Source organism: Chiloscyllium plagiosum, unplaced genomic scaffold, assembly GCF_037043375.1.
Source record: "Chiloscyllium plagiosum isolate Xiang-an unplaced genomic scaffold, Cpla_swu_hap1 HiC_scaffold_16, whole genome shotgun sequence".
Classification (NCBI taxonomy): Eukaryota; Metazoa; Chordata; class Chondrichthyes; order Orectolobiformes; family Hemiscylliidae; genus Chiloscyllium; species Chiloscyllium plagiosum.
The window spans coordinates 74,333,577-74,353,629 of NW_028270154.1; the positions used below are offsets into that span (position 1 = coordinate 74,333,577).

Here is a 20,053-nt window from a genome sequence, read left to right on the forward strand (position 1 = left end):
TTGTTTCTCCTCATATGGATTGCTCTAAAATTGACTGCTGCTGCAGCACAAGGACTGAAAACATAAAAACACTCACTTAACTTTGATTAAAGTTTCTCCAGCCCATTGGCAACCTCAACCAAACTCATAAATTCTCAAAAGTCTAATTAATTCATAATCAGGCATTCCATACGCACCCCTTCTCAAATGCAGTTTCACTTTGTATTTAAAGGGATATCCTGTTGATGTAATCCCTATACTCCCTTGGACATCCTGTGACAGCTTGAATTCAGAATGCACTTGTTCAACTCCATTTGTTCCTGTCTGAAGGAACAACATAGGTAAATGCCAACCAATCAGATTATTGACCAATATCTGTCTTCAGTTTATATTTACCCTTGAGATCCAGCAAAGTAAGTTGTTCAGAGTAGAGACTTCTTCAAAGATATTATCAGATGTCAACATCCCAACTCATACCTCTCATTATCATTGATGCACTTTGCTACTCATCTGAAAGATTTATAAAACTTGGCATCTGGAAGAGATCAGCATTGGAATCTAGAAAGGCAAACACTGGATTGCCTTGCTACTTGCAAGATTTTATGGGAATATGATAAATGAATCATCTGATATTTGCAGTAGATATGATGCTTATTATATGTAGTGTCAAACCAGATTTTTTATTTCACAGAAAGCAAATTACAATTTTTAATTCACTTCCTGCCCAACAAACTAAAATCTCTCAAAGTAAATTACAGTGGATACCAGAATTCTGAATTATAAAAGAAAATTTTAGACTGGCAGCATCTATTGTGAATGAAACATAGTGAACAGTTTAAATCAATTACCTGTTTTCTGGGAAATAAGAGGTCTCCAGTCATTATTGTGAAGGAACAAAAACAGAAATTGTTGAGAAAACTCAGCAGCTCTGGCATCAAGGAGGGTCACTGAGCCCGAAACATTAACTTTGATTTCTCACCACAGATGCTGCCAATCCTGCTGAGTTTCCCCAGCAATTTCTGCTTTTGTTTCCAGTATTCATAGTTCTTTGGGTTTTTTATGTTTATTATGATGAAGGTGCAGTGTGTGAGACAAAGCTATACCCCTAATCCAAGGAGAGAAAACATTGCTCATGAAATGAAGTTACCTCCTTTGAATATTGTGTAGTAAAATTGAAAGTATAAGAAACTACACTTGGTGATTTGTTGGCCATTGCTGCTTTACTTGGTGTTTAAAATCAATACTGTTTCCTGCACATTGATATCTTGGGCTGTGGGCATCTGCACATACACTGAGGCTACTTGCCCCTTTTCCGTAAGTGAGTTTCTTCAAGTCCATATGTACTTTAACATTCTTTCACTTGCATAGTAGGTTCTGAAATGCAGCTCTCTACTGTTGCGTCTAAGATCTCACTCTTCACATGCTCATTTTTGACTGGTCTCTTTGTCTTTCTGATGTTAGAGTCATGTGTCTAATTACATAATTATGATTTACATGAATCTCATTATGTCATATTGCTACCTTGATTTTGCTGGAACAAAGAACAGAGATAGAGCATTGTTTATGTAATCTTAGTCATTGGTCCAGCATTTCTCTACCAAAATATGAAGTGCAGATGAAAGTTGCCAGCAATATTATGCTTCTTGCAGACTCTGGCCAAGTATTAGAGTAATACCTGCTTGCCAAACTGGCATTTATGATAAAGATGGAACTGTGCATCTGTTTGCTTTCCTTCCTCTCTTTGTGCACAGGATAATGGTGATTAGGTGAGAGTTGGTAGGTTGGGATTCTGCCCAGTCTTTCAATGATATCAGAAGAAATAATAGTGGATTTATCAACATTTTTTGGGATGGCAATGATTTTGAAACATTTTGGTGACCCACAATAAAATATTCTCAGGCCTTACTGATACTTGTCAACTTTGGGGAAAAAATCTTCAATTTGACTTTCTTTCAATTCTTTCTTTCATTTACTTTCTCTTTTCTTCAATACCTTTTCTTCAATAACTGTAGTTAGTCCGTCATTCATCTCCCAACCATTGCACTGGAGTATTTGATTTGCAGATTCAGTCTCTGATTTTGAACAAACTTGCTTTTAAAAAAGGAGTTTGGTCCAATCTTAAACTGCTATACAGCAATATATTGTTACTCTGTTGCTGATCACATAAGTTATCCCTGTTTTTACAGAGGTAACCTCCTGGACTGGTCAGCAGATGAAAAGTGAAGGTTTCTCAGCCAGAGTTGTTGGTGGAGGAATCAGATTCTAATTTTAAAAAGAGTTAGAAGTTAAAAGCAGTAAAACTGAATAGAGGTCCAGTTTGTCTTGTAAACCTGAAAGTGAAGGTCCATAACAACCAGTGCATTCATTTCCAAGTATTACCCCTATTTTGAAACTATTTTCCCTCTAAGAAAAGATAGTAAGACAGGGTAAATCATTTGATTTTGATACAGAATTCTATTTATATCATTTGAAAGCTATTGTTTGTTGAAAGTTAAAACTCACTCTTGTACATGTTATGATGAATGTTTAGAAATAGTAAAGTTTACAAATATGGAGACACTGAATAAGCAGAGTAGCAATACAATTGGTCACCAACAACATCCCACAGGATGTCATAAACAAGTCTGTCTCAGCTTCCTTCTGGAAAACATGCCAGCTCCCATATGTACACCAAACATATTGGAACAGGAGTAGGCCATTTAACCCCTTACATCTGCCATTAAATGAGATCATCACTGATCTGAGTCATGGAGTCATAGAGGTTTACATAGAGGAAACAGACCCTCCGGTCCAACCATGCCGACCAGATATCCCCACCCAATCTCGTCCAACCGGCCAGCACCCAGCCCATATCCCTCCAAATCCTTCTTATTCATGTACCCATCCAAATGCCTCTTAAATGTTGCAATTGTACCAGCCTCCACCACTTCCTCTTGCAGCTCATTCCATACACGTACCACCCTCTGTGTGAACAAGTTGCCCCTTCGATGTCTTTTATATCTTTCCCCTCTCACCCTAAACCTATGCCCTTTCGTTCTGGACTCCCCGACCCCAGGGATAAGACTTTGCCTATTTACCCTCTCCACGCCCATCATAATTTTGTAAACCTCTATAAGGTCACCCCTCAGCCTCCGACGCTCGAGGGAAAACAGCCCCAGCCTGTTCAGCCTCTCCCTATAGCTCAAATCCTCCAATCCTGGCAACATCCAAGGCTTAATTCCATATACATGCCTTTAGCCCATATTCGTTAATATCTTTGCTTAACAAAAAATTAATATCCACCCACCTCATCCACTGTGCCCATTGCTCTCAGTGTGATCTCCTCTACATCTGGGAGGCAAGACGCCAACACACAGTGTTTGAGGGAACATCGCTGGGACATACGCACCAAACAACCCCATGATCCAGTGGCCGACCACTTCAATTCCCTCTTCCATTCCACCAAGGACATGCAAGTCCTGGGCCTCCTCTACCTCCAAACCCAAGCTACCGAATGACTGGAGGAAGAACACCTCATCTTCCATTTGGGACCTTTCAACCACATGGCATTATTATCGACTTCACTAGTTTCCAAATCTTCCCTCCCCCCATCTCATCCCAGATTCAACCCTTCAACTCGGCGCCACTCTCTTGACCTGTCCTACCTATCCATCTTCCTTCCCACCCATCTGCTCCACTCTCCCCATTGACTTATCACAATCACCCCCCCATCTGCATCTACCTATCGCCTCCCAGCTACCTTCCCACCAGCCCCACCCCCACCCTCCTTTTTATCTCTCAGCAACCCCTTCCCGACATTCCTGATTAAGAACTAATGCCCGAAATGTCGATTCTCCTGCTTGTCAGATGCTGCTTGACCTGATGTGCTTTTCTAGTGCCACACTTTTCAACTTTAACTCTCCAGCATCTGCAGTCCTCACTTTCTCCTAATGACTGAAAAAATTATCTATCTTAGATGTAAAACTAACCATTGATCTCACGGCAACTGCTGTGTATAGAAAAAAATTCCAAACTTCTAGCACCCTTTGTGTGTAGAAGTGCTTCCTAACATCTCTCCTGAATGGTCTTGCCCTAATTTTTAGACTATGCCCCCTAAGTCTTGAATCCCCAAATGAATAGACAGAGTTTATCTTTATCTACTCTTATCCTGTTAATATCTTGAAGAAAAAAGTAAAATACTGCAGATGCTGGTGAATTGAAATTAAGACAAAAAGTGCTGGAAAACCTAACAAGTCTGGCAGCATCTGCAGAAAGAAAAAATAAAATTAACATTTCGAGAGCAATGCAAAACGTCTCTGAAATTTAACGACGTGTTTTCAGGTACCAATCTCCACTGCATGAGAAATCAACACCTCAATGAGTCAGTTCATTCAGGAGAAGAGGGGAGAAAGCTGAGAATTTAACTAATTCTAAGGCCCACTATGTTTACACTCTTATTAAAATTATTAATTTATATAACCTTTGACTAGCTAATAGGTGCTTTGATTTCCATTCGGATCTGTGTAAAAGAGTGATGTTTTTTGTGCTGGATGATTCACTTTGCACCTTTTAAATGTATTTGTTGTGTACTGTGTATGTAGTGCTTTGGTACATAGGATTTATTCAGCATTATACATGTTGCTTCTTTGTTATTTGGCACTGTGTATAACAGCACTTACAGTTTAAGCCAATTAAAGTCATTCTCACACAGTAAAACTGAAGATCTTGTCTCCAGAAGCTATAAAGAACAGACGATCCTCATTATTTTTAATAAAAACTGATATACGATATCGACTGTGCAAGTATGAAGGTCAATATTTCCTGTTCACATTATGCAATAATCTTTCGTTCTTTGGTTATGTATCAAGCTTTAGAGTGAAGAAGGAAATGCCTTTAACTGTGAATGACAACAGTCTGCAATTTGACTATTATTGGCTCGTTGCATCTCCATCTGCTGTCTAATAACATAAAAATCAATTACTTTGTCTTTTTTTCTCCAACAGTGCATGTTGATAGGCCTGTCACGGGACCTCAGAGGGATTGCCTTTGCTCTGAACACAAAAGCCAGCTACACCATGCTGTTCAACTGGCTGTATCCTTGCAAAAGTGTCACAGTGCCAGCGTTGTACAAAATGAGCCATTAGCTGAATGCTCTTGCGCTGTAGGGAAGGAGGAAACTGTATTAGCTGGGGTATTCTACAGTTCAGCTGAAGCCCTGTCCTCAGATGCTAGCAGCAGGTCTCCCCTCCTCCATCTATCCTATAGCCTCAGGGCCTGTTGACCTCTTCTATGATCCATGCCTTTGTCGCCTAATTGTACCAGAACAATATTTTGGGAGGGAAGAGCAGATGTAGACTGTAAAGGAAGCAATAAAAAAGAAAATGATGTGTGCTTAAAATATATATATATAAATTATATTTGTGAAACACTGGTGTATTGCCAAAACTAGCTCTTCCATCTGGAACTTCTTTTAAATTTGGTAAGAATGTGCATGGAGCTGCCGCAGGAAGTCAGCAATTCTCTTTGTGAGTGACAGTGAGTTACCCCAAAGTATTTTCTTGAGTAGAGAGCCACATTATCCAACCCAAACCTATTAATTGCTGTCCTTCAAAGTAGGTGGTTCTTCAACGCTCAAAGTGTAGGATTGATTGGGTGATTTTATCATCATATGTAGTTCATACAACTGCTAGAGAGTGCATTTATCAGCATCTTAATTAATGACTTAAGAGTGATTTAAAAACAAAGTATTGGAAATGGAATGAGGGGGATGCCTTACCTTGTTTTTACCAGTGGATGGCAGTACTGAGTGCAGTTAAACTTGTTTCAGAATTGAGGCTAAAAGAAAAATTGAAAGTATGGTACCAGATTTTTATTTGCAGATATTCTTAAACTGACTTCAGGCCATCAGAGTGACATGATGGATCCAAACTTGCCATTTAATTTTGGCCTTTGGTTTATTACTCAAAAAGCATAACAACTACAGTTCTATATTGTGTTGTTTAATTACTCCAACATTGACTCTACAAAACACTTATCAACAAAATGAATGGACCATTTCAACTGTGCTCAGATTATTGCTTCCACACTTTTTCCAACTTAACGTGCTGGAATTATGTTACTTTAAATTTAATACAAGTAGGACAGTCTGCACCTGAACCAGAATGAGACCAACATCCTTACGGGTGGGTTTACTAGAGTCATAGAGATGTATAACACAGAAACAGACCCTTCAGCCCAACTTATCTATGCTGGTCAGATATCGCAACCCAATCTAGTCCCACCTGCCAACACCTGGCCCATATCGCTTCAAACCATCCTGTTCATATACCCATCCAGATGCCTTTTAAATGTTGCAATTGTACCAGCCTCCACCACTTCCTCCAGCAGCTCATTCCATACACATATCACCCTCTGAGTGAAAAGGTTGCTCCTTGGGTCTCTTTCATATCTTTCCCCTCTCACCCTAAACCTATGCCCTCTAGTTCTAGACTCCCCTACCCCAGGTAAAAGACTTTGTCTATTTATCCTATCCATGCCCCTCGTGATTTGATAAACCTCTATAAGATCACCCCTCAGCCTCCCATACTCCAGGGAAAACAGCCCTAGCCTGTTCAACTCTCCCTATAGCTCAAATCCTCCAACCCTGGCAACATCCTTGTAAATCTTTTCTGAACCCTTTCAAGTTTCACAACATTTTTCCAATAAGAAGGAGACCAGAATTGCACACAATATTCCAATAGTGGCTAAACCAATGTCCTGTACAGCCGCAACATGACCTCCCAACTCCTGTACTCAATACTCTGACCAATAAAAGAAAGCATACCAAACGCCTTCTTCACTATCCTATCTACCGCAACTCCACTTTCAAGGAGTTATGAACCTGCACTCCAAGGTCTCTTTGTTCAGCAACATTCCCTAGGACCTTACCATTGAATGTACAAGTCCTGCTAAGATTTTGCTTTTGGAAGGAGTTTAAACTAGTTTGGGAGGGAGAGGAGTCAGTGTTAGTAAGAAAGTGACACAGAGTATTTTAGTAAAGGAACGAAGGCAGAGGGAATTCAGCCATAGAATAAAGTCGTAGAGTCGCAAAACATGCAGCATCGCAAAATCCATCTGCGTTACAGAAAAATGCCCTTTGGCCCATTGTGTCTGTGCTGGTCTAAAATAACCATCTGACTATACTAATCCCATTTTCCAGCACTTGGGAGAAAAGGATAACGGGAGACTGTAGGGTCTTTTAGGAACCAAGAGACAATATGTGTGTGAAACTAAATGACATCAGGTAGCATGGTGGCTCAGTCGTTAGCACTGTTGCCTCACAGCACCAGAGACCAGTGTTTGATTACACCCTTAGATTCCGCCAAGGACATGCAGGTCCTTGGCCTCCTCCATCGCCTGACCCTGGCCACACGACGCCTGGAGGAAGAGCGCCTCATCTTCTACCTAGGAACCCTCCAACCCACACGGGATGAATGTAGATTTCTCCAGCTTCCTCATTTCCCCTCCCCCCACCTTATCTCAGTCCCAACCCCCAGATTCAGCACTGCCCTCTTGACCTGCAATCTTCTTCCCGACCTCTCCGGCCTATCACCATCACCCTCATCTCCTTCCACCTATCGTATTCCCAAGCGCCTCTCCCCCAAATTCCTCCCCCCCACCTTTTATCTCAGCCCACTTGGCACACCAGCCTCATTCCTGAAGAAGGGCTTATGCCCGAAATGTCGATTCTCCTGCTCCTCAGATGCTGCCTGGCCTGCTGCACTTTTCCAGCACCACACTTTTCAACTACACCCTTAGACTGTCTACTTGGGTTTCCTCCCACAGTCCAAAGATGTGCAGGTTAGGTGCATGGCCATGTGAAGTGCAGGGTTACAGGGATACAGGAAGGAAGTATGTCTGGGCGGGATGCTCTTTGGATACTCTGTGTGAATTCGATGAGCGGAGTAGCCTGCTTCCACATGGTGTGGATTCTATGATCCTATGACATTGGAGTGGTGTAAAATGAGTACTTTACATCTGTATTCACTTTGGAGAAGAAAGACGCTGGCACAGAATTTGGGAAGAGGGAGTGTGAAGTTGTTGAACAGTTCGACATAGGGAGTGAGGAGGTGTTGGAGGTGTTGACAGGCTTTAGATTAGATTAAATTACTTACAGTGTGGAAACAGGCCCATCGGCCCAACAGGTCCACAACGACCCTCTGAAGAGCAATCTACCCCAGACCCATTTCCCTCTGACTAATGCACCTAACACTATGGACAGTTTGGCATGGCCAATTCACCTGACCTGCACATTTTTGGACTGTGGGTGGAAACCCATGCAAACACGGGGAGAATGTGCAAACTCCACACAGACAGTTGCCTGAGGCAGGAATTGAACCTGGGTCTCTGGCGTTGTGTGGCATCAGTGCTAACCACTGTGCCACCGTGCCACCCATTCACTTTTAAGAGGACAAATCCCCAAGCTCAGATGAGACATATCCCAAGCTGCTGTAGGACACTAGAGAGGAAATTACAGGGGCTCTGATCCAATTTTTAACTCCTCTCTGGCCACAGGGGAGAAAGTAGAGGACTGGAAGACAACTAATGTGTTCCACTTTTCAAGAGGATAGTAGAGATAGACCGGGGAATTATAGACAAGTGAATCTCACATAGGGAAATTATTGGAGAAAATCCTAAAAGAGAGAATTAAATTCCCTCCCTCTTGAAGAAACCAGGTTTAATCAGGCTTAGATAGCAAGGCTTTGTCAGAGGGAGGTCAAGCCTTACAAATTCGAATTTTTCAAGGAGGTGACCAGGTGTGGTGATGAGAGCAGTGCAGTTAATGTAGTTTACATGGGTTTCAGCAAGGCCTTTGACAAGATCCCACATGAGAAACCGATAAAGAAGGTAAAATCACACGGAATCCAGCGTAATCGGGCAAGTTGGAACCAAAACCAGCTTAGTGATGGGAGACAGAGGGTGGTGGTAAAAGGATGTTTGCATGATTGGAGGCCAGTGTCCAGTGGCGCAGACAGGGATCAGTGCAATGTCCATTAATATTTGTGTGATATATGTATATATATATATGGAAGAAAATGAGGGGGACGATAGGCATCTGCGGATAACATGAAGATTGGTCGTGGACAATGAGGAAGAAGGTCTCAAGTTATAGGAGGATGTAAGTGGTTTGGTCAGATGGGCAGACAGAATTTAACCCTGATAAATGTCAGCTGATCCATTTTGAAAGAAGTAACAACACAAAGGGGTACTCAATGAATGGTGGGACACTAGGAAACTCAGAGGAATAGAGGAATCTTGGGGGGCTTGTCCACAGATCCATGAAGGTGGCAGGACAGGTTAGTGGGGTAGTTAAGAAGGTATACAGAACACTTGCATTTATCAGTCATGAGGTAGTTTATAAGAGCAATGAGTTTATATTGGAGCTCTGCAGGACTTAGGTTAGGTGACAGCTGGGGTACTGTGCTGTTTTGTTCACCACACTATAGGAAGGATGTGATTACATTGGATGGCATGCAGAGGAAATTCACCATAATGTTGCCTCAGATCGAGCAGTTTATCAACGAAGAGAATAAAGTAAAATGACGAACTGCAGATACTAGAAGTCTGAAAGAAAACAAATTGCTGGAAAAACTCAGACAGTTTGGCAACACCTAAGGAGAGAAAACAGAGTTAATGTTTCATGTCCAGTGACCATTCTTCGGAACAGTTCCATACAAATGTCATGGGACCCAAAACATCAACTCTGCTTTCTCTCCACAGTTGCAGTTATGAAGCGAGTCTGGGTAAGTTTGGTTCGTTGTCTTTGGAGCTGAGAAGGTTGAGAAGGGACCTGACTGAGATGTATAAGATTGTGGGGAGCAGGGTGAGTGCAAAGTGAGAGGGAGGTTTAGAGGGTTTTGTTTTTATTTATTCATATGGTGTGGCTGTTGCTGGCTGGCCAGTATTTATTGCCTGTCCATAGTTACCCTTGAGGAGGTGGTGATGAGCTGCCTCCTTGAACCGCTGCAGTCCACCAATGATGGGTTGACCCACAATGCCATTGGGGAGGGCATTCCAGGATTCTGACCCAGTGACTGAAAGAACAGCAATGTATTTCCAAGCCAGGATGATGAGTGGCTTGGAGGTGAACTTGCAGGTGGTGGTGTTCCCATGTATCTGCTGCCCTTGTCCTTCTAAATGGAAGTGGTCATGTGTTTAGAAAGTGCTGTCAGAGGATCTTTGGTGAATTACTGCAGTGAACCTGGAGCTAAAGTTGTTCCCATGTATCTGCTTCCCTTGATCTTCAGGATGGCAGAGGTCACAAGTTTGGAAGGTGCTGCTGAAGTAGCCTTGTTAAAATGGAGTCTGATGACATCCACTCATATTTATGTCAAAATGGTACCATGACTGATATGGCATGATTAAACCCGACAATCCAAAACTTAATATAAGGACCATGAAACATAAGAGTGAATGTAGGCTATTCAGCTCATCACTGATGAAAATGTGTTGCTGGAAAAGCGCAGCAGGTCAGGCAGCATCCAAGGAACAGGAGAATCGACGTTTCGGGCATAAGCCCTTCTTCAGGAATGAGGAAAGTGTGTCCAGCAGGCTAAATAAAAGGCAGGGAAGAGGGACTTGGGGGAGGGGCTTTGGAAATGCGATAGGTGGAGGGAGGTCAAGGTAACGGTGATAGGCCGGAGTGGGGTGGGGGCGGAGAGGTCAGGAAGATGATTGCAGGTTAGGAAGGCGGTGCTGAGGTCGAGGGATTTGACTGAGACAAGGTGGGGGGAGGGAAAATGAGGAAACTGGAAAAATCTGAGTTCATCCCTTGTGGTTGGAGGGTTCCCAGGCAGAAGATGAGGCGCTCTTCCTCCAACCGTCGTATTGCCATGGTCTGGCATGGAGGAGTCCAAGGACCTGCATGTCCTTGGTGGAGTGGGAGGGGGAGTTAAAGTGTTGGGTTACGGGGTGGTTGGGTTGGTTGGTCCGGGTGTCCCAGAGGTGTTCTCTGAAACGTTCCGCAAGTAGGCGGCCTGTCTCCCCAATATAGAGGAGGCCACATCGGGTGCAGCGGATGCAATAGATGATGTGTGTGGAGGTGCAGGTGAATCTGTGGCGGATATGGAAGTGTCCCTTGGGGCCTTGCAGGGAAGTAAGGGGGGAGGTGTGGGCGCAAGTTTTGCATTTCTTGCGGTTGCAGGGGAAGGTGCCGGGAGTGGAGGTTGGGTTGGTGGGGGGTGTGGACCTGACGAGGGAGTCACGGGGGGAGTGGTCTTTTCGGAACGCTGATAGGGGAGGGGAGGGAAATATATCACTGGTGGTGGGGTCCGTTTGGAGGTGGCGGAAATGGCGGCGGATGATACGTTGTACATGGAGGTTGGTGGGGTGGTAGGTGAGGATCAGTAGGGTTCTGTCCTGGTGGCGGTTGGAGGAGCAGGAAGTGGAAGAGATGCGGTGGAGGGCATCGTCGACTACGTCTGGCGGGAAATTGCGGTCCTTGAAGAAGGAGGCCATCTGGGTTGTCCGGTTTTGGAACTGGTCCTCCTGGGAGCAGATGCGGTGGAGACGAAGGAATTGGGAATATGAGATGGCGTTTTTACAGGGGGCAGGGTGGGAGGAGGTGTAGTCTAGGTAGCTGTGGGAGTCGGTCGGTTTATAGTAAATGTCCGTGTCGATTCGGTCACCCGAGATGGAAATGGAAATGTCTAGGAAGGGGAGGGAGGAGTCTGAGGTGGTCCAGGTGAATTTGAGGTCGGGGTGGAAGGTGTTGGTAAAGTGGATGAACTGTTCAACCTCCTCGTGGGAGCACGAGGTAGCGCCGATACAGTCATCGATGTAGCGGAGGAAAAGGTGGGGGGGGGTGCCAGGGTAGCTGCGGAAGATGGACTGTTCCACATATCCTACAAAGAGGCAGGCATAGCTGGGGCCCATGTGGGTGCCCATGGCTACTCCTATTCAGCTCATCAGGTTTGTTCAGCTATTCAGGCTGATCTGATAATCCTCAACTTCACTTTCCTGACTTTTCCGTATAATCCTTGATTTCTTTCCTGATTAAAAATATATTTTAGCCTTGAATGTACTTAGTTAACCAGCGTTGAAAGCTCTTTTTGGTAAAGAATTCCACAGATTCCCTATCCTCTGAAAGAAGAAACTCCTTCCTCTTTCTTTCTTATATTTGCAACCCTTTATTCAGACAGTATGTCTTCTGATCCTGGACAGTCCCACAAGGGAAAACAACCTCTCTGCATTTGCCCTGTCAAGTCCCCATCGAATCTTGAATGTTATATTAAGACTGACTTTCACTCTTCTAAATTCCAATAAGTTCTTATCTTCTCTTCATAAAACAGTCCCTCCATGCCTGGGATCAACCTAGTGAACCTTCTCTGGCATGCCTCCAATAGCAGAGTCTAGATTAGAGTGGTGCTGGAAAAGCACAGCAGGTCAGGCAGCATCCAAGGAGAAGGAAAATCGACGTTTCGGGCAAAAGCCGTTCATCAGGATGGGCTAAGTAGTGCTGTGATTCTGTGATTTTCCCTACCTATGCTAGCTTTTTATGATTCATACATAAGCACTTCCAAGACCCTGTACTCCAGATCTTTCTGCAGTCTTTCACCATTTAAATGATAATCAGCTTCAATGTTCTTCCTGCCAAATGTTGCTACTTTACAAGACATTGGTAAGGCCACTTTTAGTATACTGCGTACAGTGCTGGTCACCTTGGTATAGAAACGATGTTGTTAAACTAGAAACAGTGCAGAAAGAATTCACAAGTTTGTTGCTGGGACTGGAGGGCTTGAGTCATAAGGAGAGTTATAGCAATATACAGAAGCAGACCCTTCAGTCCATCTCAGCCATGTTGACCAGATATCCTAACCTAATCTAGTCTCCTTTGCCAGCACTTGACCTAAACCCTTCTTATTCATGTACCAGATGCCTTTTAAATGTTGTAATTATACCAGCCCAAACCATCTTCTGGCAGCTCATTCCAAACACGCACCATCCTCTGTGTGACTATGTTGCCCCTTAGACCCTTTTTAAATCTTTCCTCTCACTTAAACCTATTCCCTCTAGTTTTGGATTCCCCTCGCCTGGGGAAAAGACATTGGCAAGACCCTATCCATGCACCTCATGATTTTGTAAATGTCTATAAGATCACCCCTCAGCCTCCGATGTTCCAGGGAAAATAGCCCCTGCCTATTCAGTCTCTCCTTTTGGCTCAAACTCTCCAAACCTGACAACACCCTTGTAAATCTTTTCTGAACCTTTTCAAGTTTCATAACATCCGTTCTATAACCGGGAGACCAAACTGCACACGGTATTCCAAAAGTGGCTTAACCAATGTACGGTATAGCCACAATATGACCTCCCAACTCCTATACTCAATGCACTGACCAATAAAGGTAATCATACTAAATGACTTCTTCACCATCCTGTCTACCTGCAATTCCACTTTCAAAGAACTATGAATTCCACCCCCCCCTCCTCAAAAGCTCTGTTTGTTTGGCAGCACTCCCCAGGACCTTACCATTAAGTGTGTAAGCCCTGCCTTGATATGCCCTGCCAAAATGCAGCACCTTACATTTACCTAAATTAAACTCTATCTGCCACTCCTCGACTCATTTGCCCATCTGATCAAGGTCCCATTGTACTCTGAGGTAATCTTTTCACTTTCCACTGCATCACCAATTTTGGTATCATCTGCAAACTTACTAACCATATGTTCTATCTTCACATTCAAATCATTTACGTAAATGACAAAAAACACTGGACCCAGCATCAATCCTTGCAGCACACCGCTGGTCCCAAGGTCACCAGCAACTCTCCATCGCCACTCTCTGTCTCCTGCCTTTAAGCCAATTTTGTATCCAAATGGCTAACTCTCCCTGTATTCCATGTGATCAAACCGTGCTAACCAGTCTCCCATGCAGAATCTTATCAAACACCGTACTGAAGTCTATATAGACAACGTCCACCATTCTGCCTTCAGCAATCTTCTTTGTCACTTCTTCAAAAAAACTCAATCAAGTCAGTGAGACAAGATTTCCCACACACAAAGCCATGTTGATTATCCCTAATTAATCCTTGCCTTTCCAAATAAATGTAAATCCTGGATAGGCTGGGTATTATTTTCCCTGGGAGTGTCAGAAGTTGAAGGGTGACCTTACAGTGGTTTATAAAATCATGAGGGGGATAGGTAAGGTGAACAGCCAAGGTCACTTTCCAGGGAAAAGGAGTCCTAAATTAGAGGGTTTAAGGTGAGAGGGGAAAGATTTAAAAGGGACCCCGGGGGGGGGGGCAGAGCTTTCATACATAGGTGTGGCACATATATGAAATGAGCTGCTGGATGAAGTGGTGGAGGGGGATTCAGTTAAAACATTTAAAATACATTTGGACAATAGGAAAGGTTTAGAGCGATATGAGTGAAATGCAGACAAATGGGACGAGTTTAGTTTAGGACACCTGGTTGGCATAGATGAGTTGGACCGATGGGTCTGTTTCAGTGCTATATGACTCTTATGATTCTGACTTCATACTTTTCTGCATTCTACTCCAAGTGCAAAGTTTTTATCCACTGACTTAATCTGTCTGTGTCATCTTAGCATTTGGCTTCCCTTCTGGTTTGTATTATCTGTAAACCTGGTTACACTACATTCACTTTCCTCATCAAATCATTTAGTATGTATTGTAAATAATTGTGGCACCAGCACTGATCCCTCTGGCACTCCAGTAGTAGCAGATTGAAATCCTGAAAATGTTCTCCTTATCCCAAGTCTCTGCCTTCCATTAGTTAGCTAATCCTCCATCCGTGCTAATGTACTACCTCAAACACCATGGACTATTATCTTATCAAATGTCTTATTAAAGTCCAAATACATTGCATCCTCTGCTTCCCTTTTATCTATCCTTATTACCTCCAGAAAGGGTTATAATAAAATTGTCATGAGTTTCTCTTCATAAAGCCATGATGACTCTGCTTGCTGATACAATGTATGTCTAAATGTTCTGCTGCTACATCCTTTAGAATGGACATTTTTTTTCCCAGTAACAGGCATAAAGCTAACTGGCCCATTGCTACTTTTTTTGTCTCCTTTTTTTAAAGTAAACGTTTTACTTTGGCTGTTTTCCAGTCCTTTGGGATTTTTATAGAATCTAAGGATTCTTGGAAGATTACTACCAGTGCAGCCACTATCTGTGTCTACATTTTTTTAATATCCAAGTATGCATCTCTTCGACAGCTTTCTGTGTTAGTTTTGATACTGTACTGTTCGCTCCACATAAGTTGATATAATCAGCAGCATGGACAATAGATTGAACCAAGATCCTTCCTGATTTGTGTGCCCCAGCACCATACTGAAAGTGCACGCAACCATGTAAATATAATTCTGACTGGCTTTCTGAAGAGCAGCTCTTGGCAAAAATATGTAGAAGTGTTGTATTTATAGTTTCTTCTTTTTTTCAATTTATCAGTTTCTGTCATTTCAAAAGAGTAATATCCAGACATTTATGTGTCAGCTATGATCATCAATCTGCTGGTGGGTTTTTTGACAGCTACTTTCACCCTCACTGACTATTTTCACTGTATTGCTTTAAAAACATTTCTTCTCATCTGTTCCACACTCTCAAATTTTTGATCAGGTAGATTGCAGTGTCTGGTGTTCAGCTGCAGAGCATTAGTCTCCAATACCTTTACACCTTTAACATTAGGTGCCCTCTTGCCTTTTTACTCCACACAACAGTTGTTCAGTTGTCTTTTCCATTACAACTTGCTGTTGGACATTTTATATGCTCCTAAGAGTAGGTGTTGGCTGCGCTGAGGTGCTGCTGTACGAAAAGGAATAGATTCCTATGATTAGCAAAACAAAAAAATGAAAAGTGGGATATTATATCATTGTGGTAAAGTATTTAATGAAATAATTTTCAGGTGTCTCACGATACTGATCAATGTTAATTTATTGAGCCAACGTTGGGCGAATCTACCCCAGAAAAGATTCTGAGGCAGCCCTCTATTGCAGGGAGGATTCATCAGATATTTATGCATTGTAAATCATGTATACACTACATTACTTGAATTCCAATAGGTGTATTTTGATCAAACACTTTGTTTTTCACACAACCCAAAAGTGGCAAGATTCCTGTTATTCTCACACTCCCTATCTCCCCAAATGCCATCCAACCTTCTCTCCGAAGCCTGTGCTTCATTCCCATCCTAAACCCTACTGCTTTATCTTTCTCAGTATTGTAAGGGTCATCCTTGCATTCCATTCCAAATACAGCCTCAGGGCTAATGCATTTTCACAGAAACTCTGCTGCATCAGCATCTGAGTGTGTTTGTGTAGTTTAACTACTTTTTCTTTTAACCTAACTACTTTCTTGATTAAGAAAAATGGAAAATTAATCTAAAATGATTTATATGATTAGTGTTTAACTAAAAATCTGTACCTCATTCTCACCATAGCTGGTAATTTATGTGGACTTACAGGTTAACTCATGCTGTATCCAAATTTTCCCATAACGATATCTATATTTGACTAGATTGCTGCCGTTTACATCTTCATAGAAAGTTACGGAACAGAAAGAATTTAGTAGGCCTATGGAATTCTATTCATTTGAATCGTCTGAGTCTAATTTATTCATCAGCTTGTTCCAATATAAATGCAGATGTTTTGTTTACATAACTTTCCATATTCCTCTTATTCAAGAAACTATCTTGCTCCCAGTTAGTGAAATACATTTTATGAATTTTGCAAAGCAACTCAGTCTGGACTCAATTTTAGTTCTTTTTGTGATTATTTTAAATTTGTGCTTTCTCATTCAGTCTCATTGATTAGTCAAGAGAATTTAGTGCAACTTGCCCCGATCTTCATGATCTTAACTGTGATTATAAAGCTACCTAAAATTGAGCCAGGACCCCAAGCGGAGTCACGAGCTACAATCTTGGGATCATAAACTCAGAGGCAGCAATACCCACCATGTAGCTCTTCCTCTCACTTACACAGATCTTCTGTGCCACCACTTTTATAGGTCTTCTCATCCAACCTACTTTGAGTTCTTAGAAATGAAATTGAAATGCATTGGAACCTGCAAATTGGTCTGTGCTGCTTACCTTAAATCTCACTGCGTGCTGATCAAACAATCATAGGTTGTTTTCTCCCTGTATTTTCAGCTCATATATTCACTGGTCAGCAAACGCAGGTGAGAAATAGACTGATTGGACAAGGAATTCTACAGCATTTTTAAAAAGTTCACTAATCTGTTGTTCTGTGTATCCTAGACAAGAGTCAGGGGGCTGCAGACGCATCTTTCACAGGCTACAATCTGCCTGCAGGTCACATTTTGGGCAAGCCTTTTTAAAATGACTAAAAATCACCCATGAGGAGAAAGTGAGGTCTGCAGATGCTGGAGATCAGAGCTGGAAATGTGTTGCTGGAAAAGCGCAGCAGGTCAGGCAGCATCCAGGGAACAGGAGAATCGACGTTTCGGGCATAAGCCCTTCTTCAGGAATGAGGAAAGTTTGTCCAGCAGGCTAAGATAAAAGGTAGGGAGGAGGGACTTGGGGGAGGGGCGTTGGAAATGTGATAGGTGGAAAGAGGTCAAGGTGAGGGTGATAGGTCAGACTGGGGTGGGGGCGGAGAGGTCGGGAAGAAGATTGCAGGTTAGGAAGGCGGTGCTGAATTTGATGGATTTGACTGAGACAGGGTGGGGGGAGGGGAAATGAGGAAACTGGTGAAATCCGAGTTCATCCCTTGTGGTTGGAGGGTTCCTAGCCGGAAGATGAGGCGTTCTTCCTCCAACCGTCGTTTTGTTGTGGTCTGACGATGGAGGAGTCCAAAGACCTGCATATCCTTGGTGGAGTGGGAGGGGGAATTGAAATGTTGAGCTACAGGGTGGTTGGGTTGGTTGGTCCGGGTGTCCCAGAGGTGTTCTCTGAAACGCTCCGCAAGTAGCCAGCCTGTCTCCCCAATATAGAGGAGGCCACATCGGGTGCAGAGGATGCAATAGATGATATGTGTGGAGGTGCAGGTGAATCTGTGGCGGATATGGAAGTTTCCTTTGGGGCCTTGGAGGGAGGTGAGGGGGGAGGTGTGAGCGCAAGTCTTGCACCTCCTGCGGTTGCAGGGGAAGGTGCCGGGAGTGGAGGTTGGGTTGGTGGGGGGTGTGGATCTGACGAGGGAGTCACGGAGGGAGTGGTCTTTACAGAATGCTGATAAGGGAGGGGAGGGAATACAAGGATATATTTCCCTCCCCTCCCCTATCAGCATTCCCTAAAGACCACTCCCTCCGTGACTCCCTCGTCAGATCCACACCCCCCACCAACCCAACCTCCACTCCCGGCACCTTCCCCTGCAATCGCAGGAGGTGCAAGACTTGCGCCCACACCTCCCCCCTCACCTCCCTCCAAGGCCCCAAAGGAAACTTCCATATCCGCCACAGATTCACCTGCACCTCCACACATATCATCTATTGCATCCTCTGCACCCGATGTGGCCTCCTCTATATTGGGGAGACAGGCCGGCTACTTGCGGAGCGTTTCAGAGAACACCTCTGGGACACCTGGACCAACCAACCCAACCACCCTGTAGCTCAACATTTCAATTCCCCCTCCCACTCCACCAAGGATATGCAGGTCTTTGGACTCCTCCATCGTCAGACCACAACAAAACGACGGTTGGAGGAAGAACGCCTCATCTTCCGGCTAGGAACCCTCCAACCACAAGGGATGAACTCGGATTTCACCAGTTTCCTCATTTCCCCTCCCCCCACCCTATCTCAGTCAAATCCATCAAATTCAGCACCGCCTTCCTAACCTGCAATCTTCTTCCCGACCTCTCCGCCCCCACCCCAGTCTGACCTATCACCCTCACCTTGACCTCTTTCCACCTATCACATTTCCAACGCCCCTCCCCCAAGTCCCTCCTCCCTACCTTTTATCTTAGCCTGCTGGACAAACTTTCCTCATTCCTGAAGAAGGGCTTATGCCCGAAACGTCGATTCTCCTGTTCCCTGGATGCTGCCTGACCTGCGCTTTTCCAGCAACACATTTCCAGTAAAAATCACCCATCCCCAACCACAGTTATCTTTCACTCTATCCCTTAAGTAGACATTTCATTTACCTAGATACAGTCCAAAATTAATCTCTGCTTCCAATGGCCCAGACACGTCTCTTTTTTCCAACCAAATACTTTCTAATCCCAGATGCTGGGAATCTGAAATAAAAACAGAAAGTGCTTGGGCTTGGATCGGCGCAACATCGAGGGCCGAAGGGCCTGTACTGCGCTGTATTCTTCTATGTTCTATGTTCTATGCTGGAGAAACTCACCAGGTATGGTGTCATTTTGAGTTAAATATGACTCTTTTTCAGAAACTCGCCAAAGAAGAGTAATTCTGAAAAAGGATCATGTTGGCCTTGATATGTTAACTGCTGGACTCCTGCAATTTTCAGGTCCTTAAGACATAAGCGCAGAAATTGAGTCTGCCCATTGTAACAACTCATAACCACACTCCTTGAGAAAAAGCTAAATTCAGACACAGAGTCTTACATGCAGTTCTCCAATCCAGGAGGAAACAATATTAAGAGGGATTTCAAAGAAAGTTGCAGCTAGGAATCATTTCCTGAAGTTTATAACTTTCTGGGATCCCGAACAGCTTCTGCTGCTAAAGCTAAAAAAATGTAGAAAGCCTAGTCTGTGAGAGCTGGCCGCTCCCCTTCCATTGTTCCATCTATTTTTAAAAAACTTAAAGACTTCCTAAGTTATTTTCTTTAGCCATTTTCAGTAGCTAGTTCTGCACCTCTGCTTTTATAACCTCTCCAAAGAAACCCAAGACAAAATAACCTTTTTAAAGTGACAGCATTGTCACAACTGAAAGTTGGAAAAGCTGAGAGATGTTACCATTAATTAGTGATGGTATTAGTCCAGAAGAGTGGAATGACTTAGGAAACCAAGATGTAGAAATGTTTTAGATAGAGATAAGAAGTGAGTCACTTGTGGGAATGGTGCACAGGACCCTTAACAGTAACCACGCAGTCCAATGGAGTATAAAAGGCATTAGTGGTATCTTGTCAGAAAGATACAGATGGTAATCATGGTAAATGTAATCTGCATGTAAACTTGGA

At 43.4% G+C, this 20,053-nt stretch overlaps 1 protein-coding gene across 1 annotated transcript in view; it reads left to right on the forward strand.

Moving 5' to 3' along the window:
• LOC122556776 (ran-binding protein 17-like) overlaps nt 1–20,053 on the forward strand; it is a 1,080,295-nt gene that overhangs the window by 759,328 nt on the left and 300,914 nt on the right. Inside the window, exon 20 of the mRNA XM_043703926.2 lies at nt 4,962–5,050. Within this exon, the coding sequence (XP_043559861.2) occupies nt 4,962–5,050 (89 nt within the window). The remainder of the gene's footprint in view (nt 1–4,961; nt 5,051–20,053) is intronic.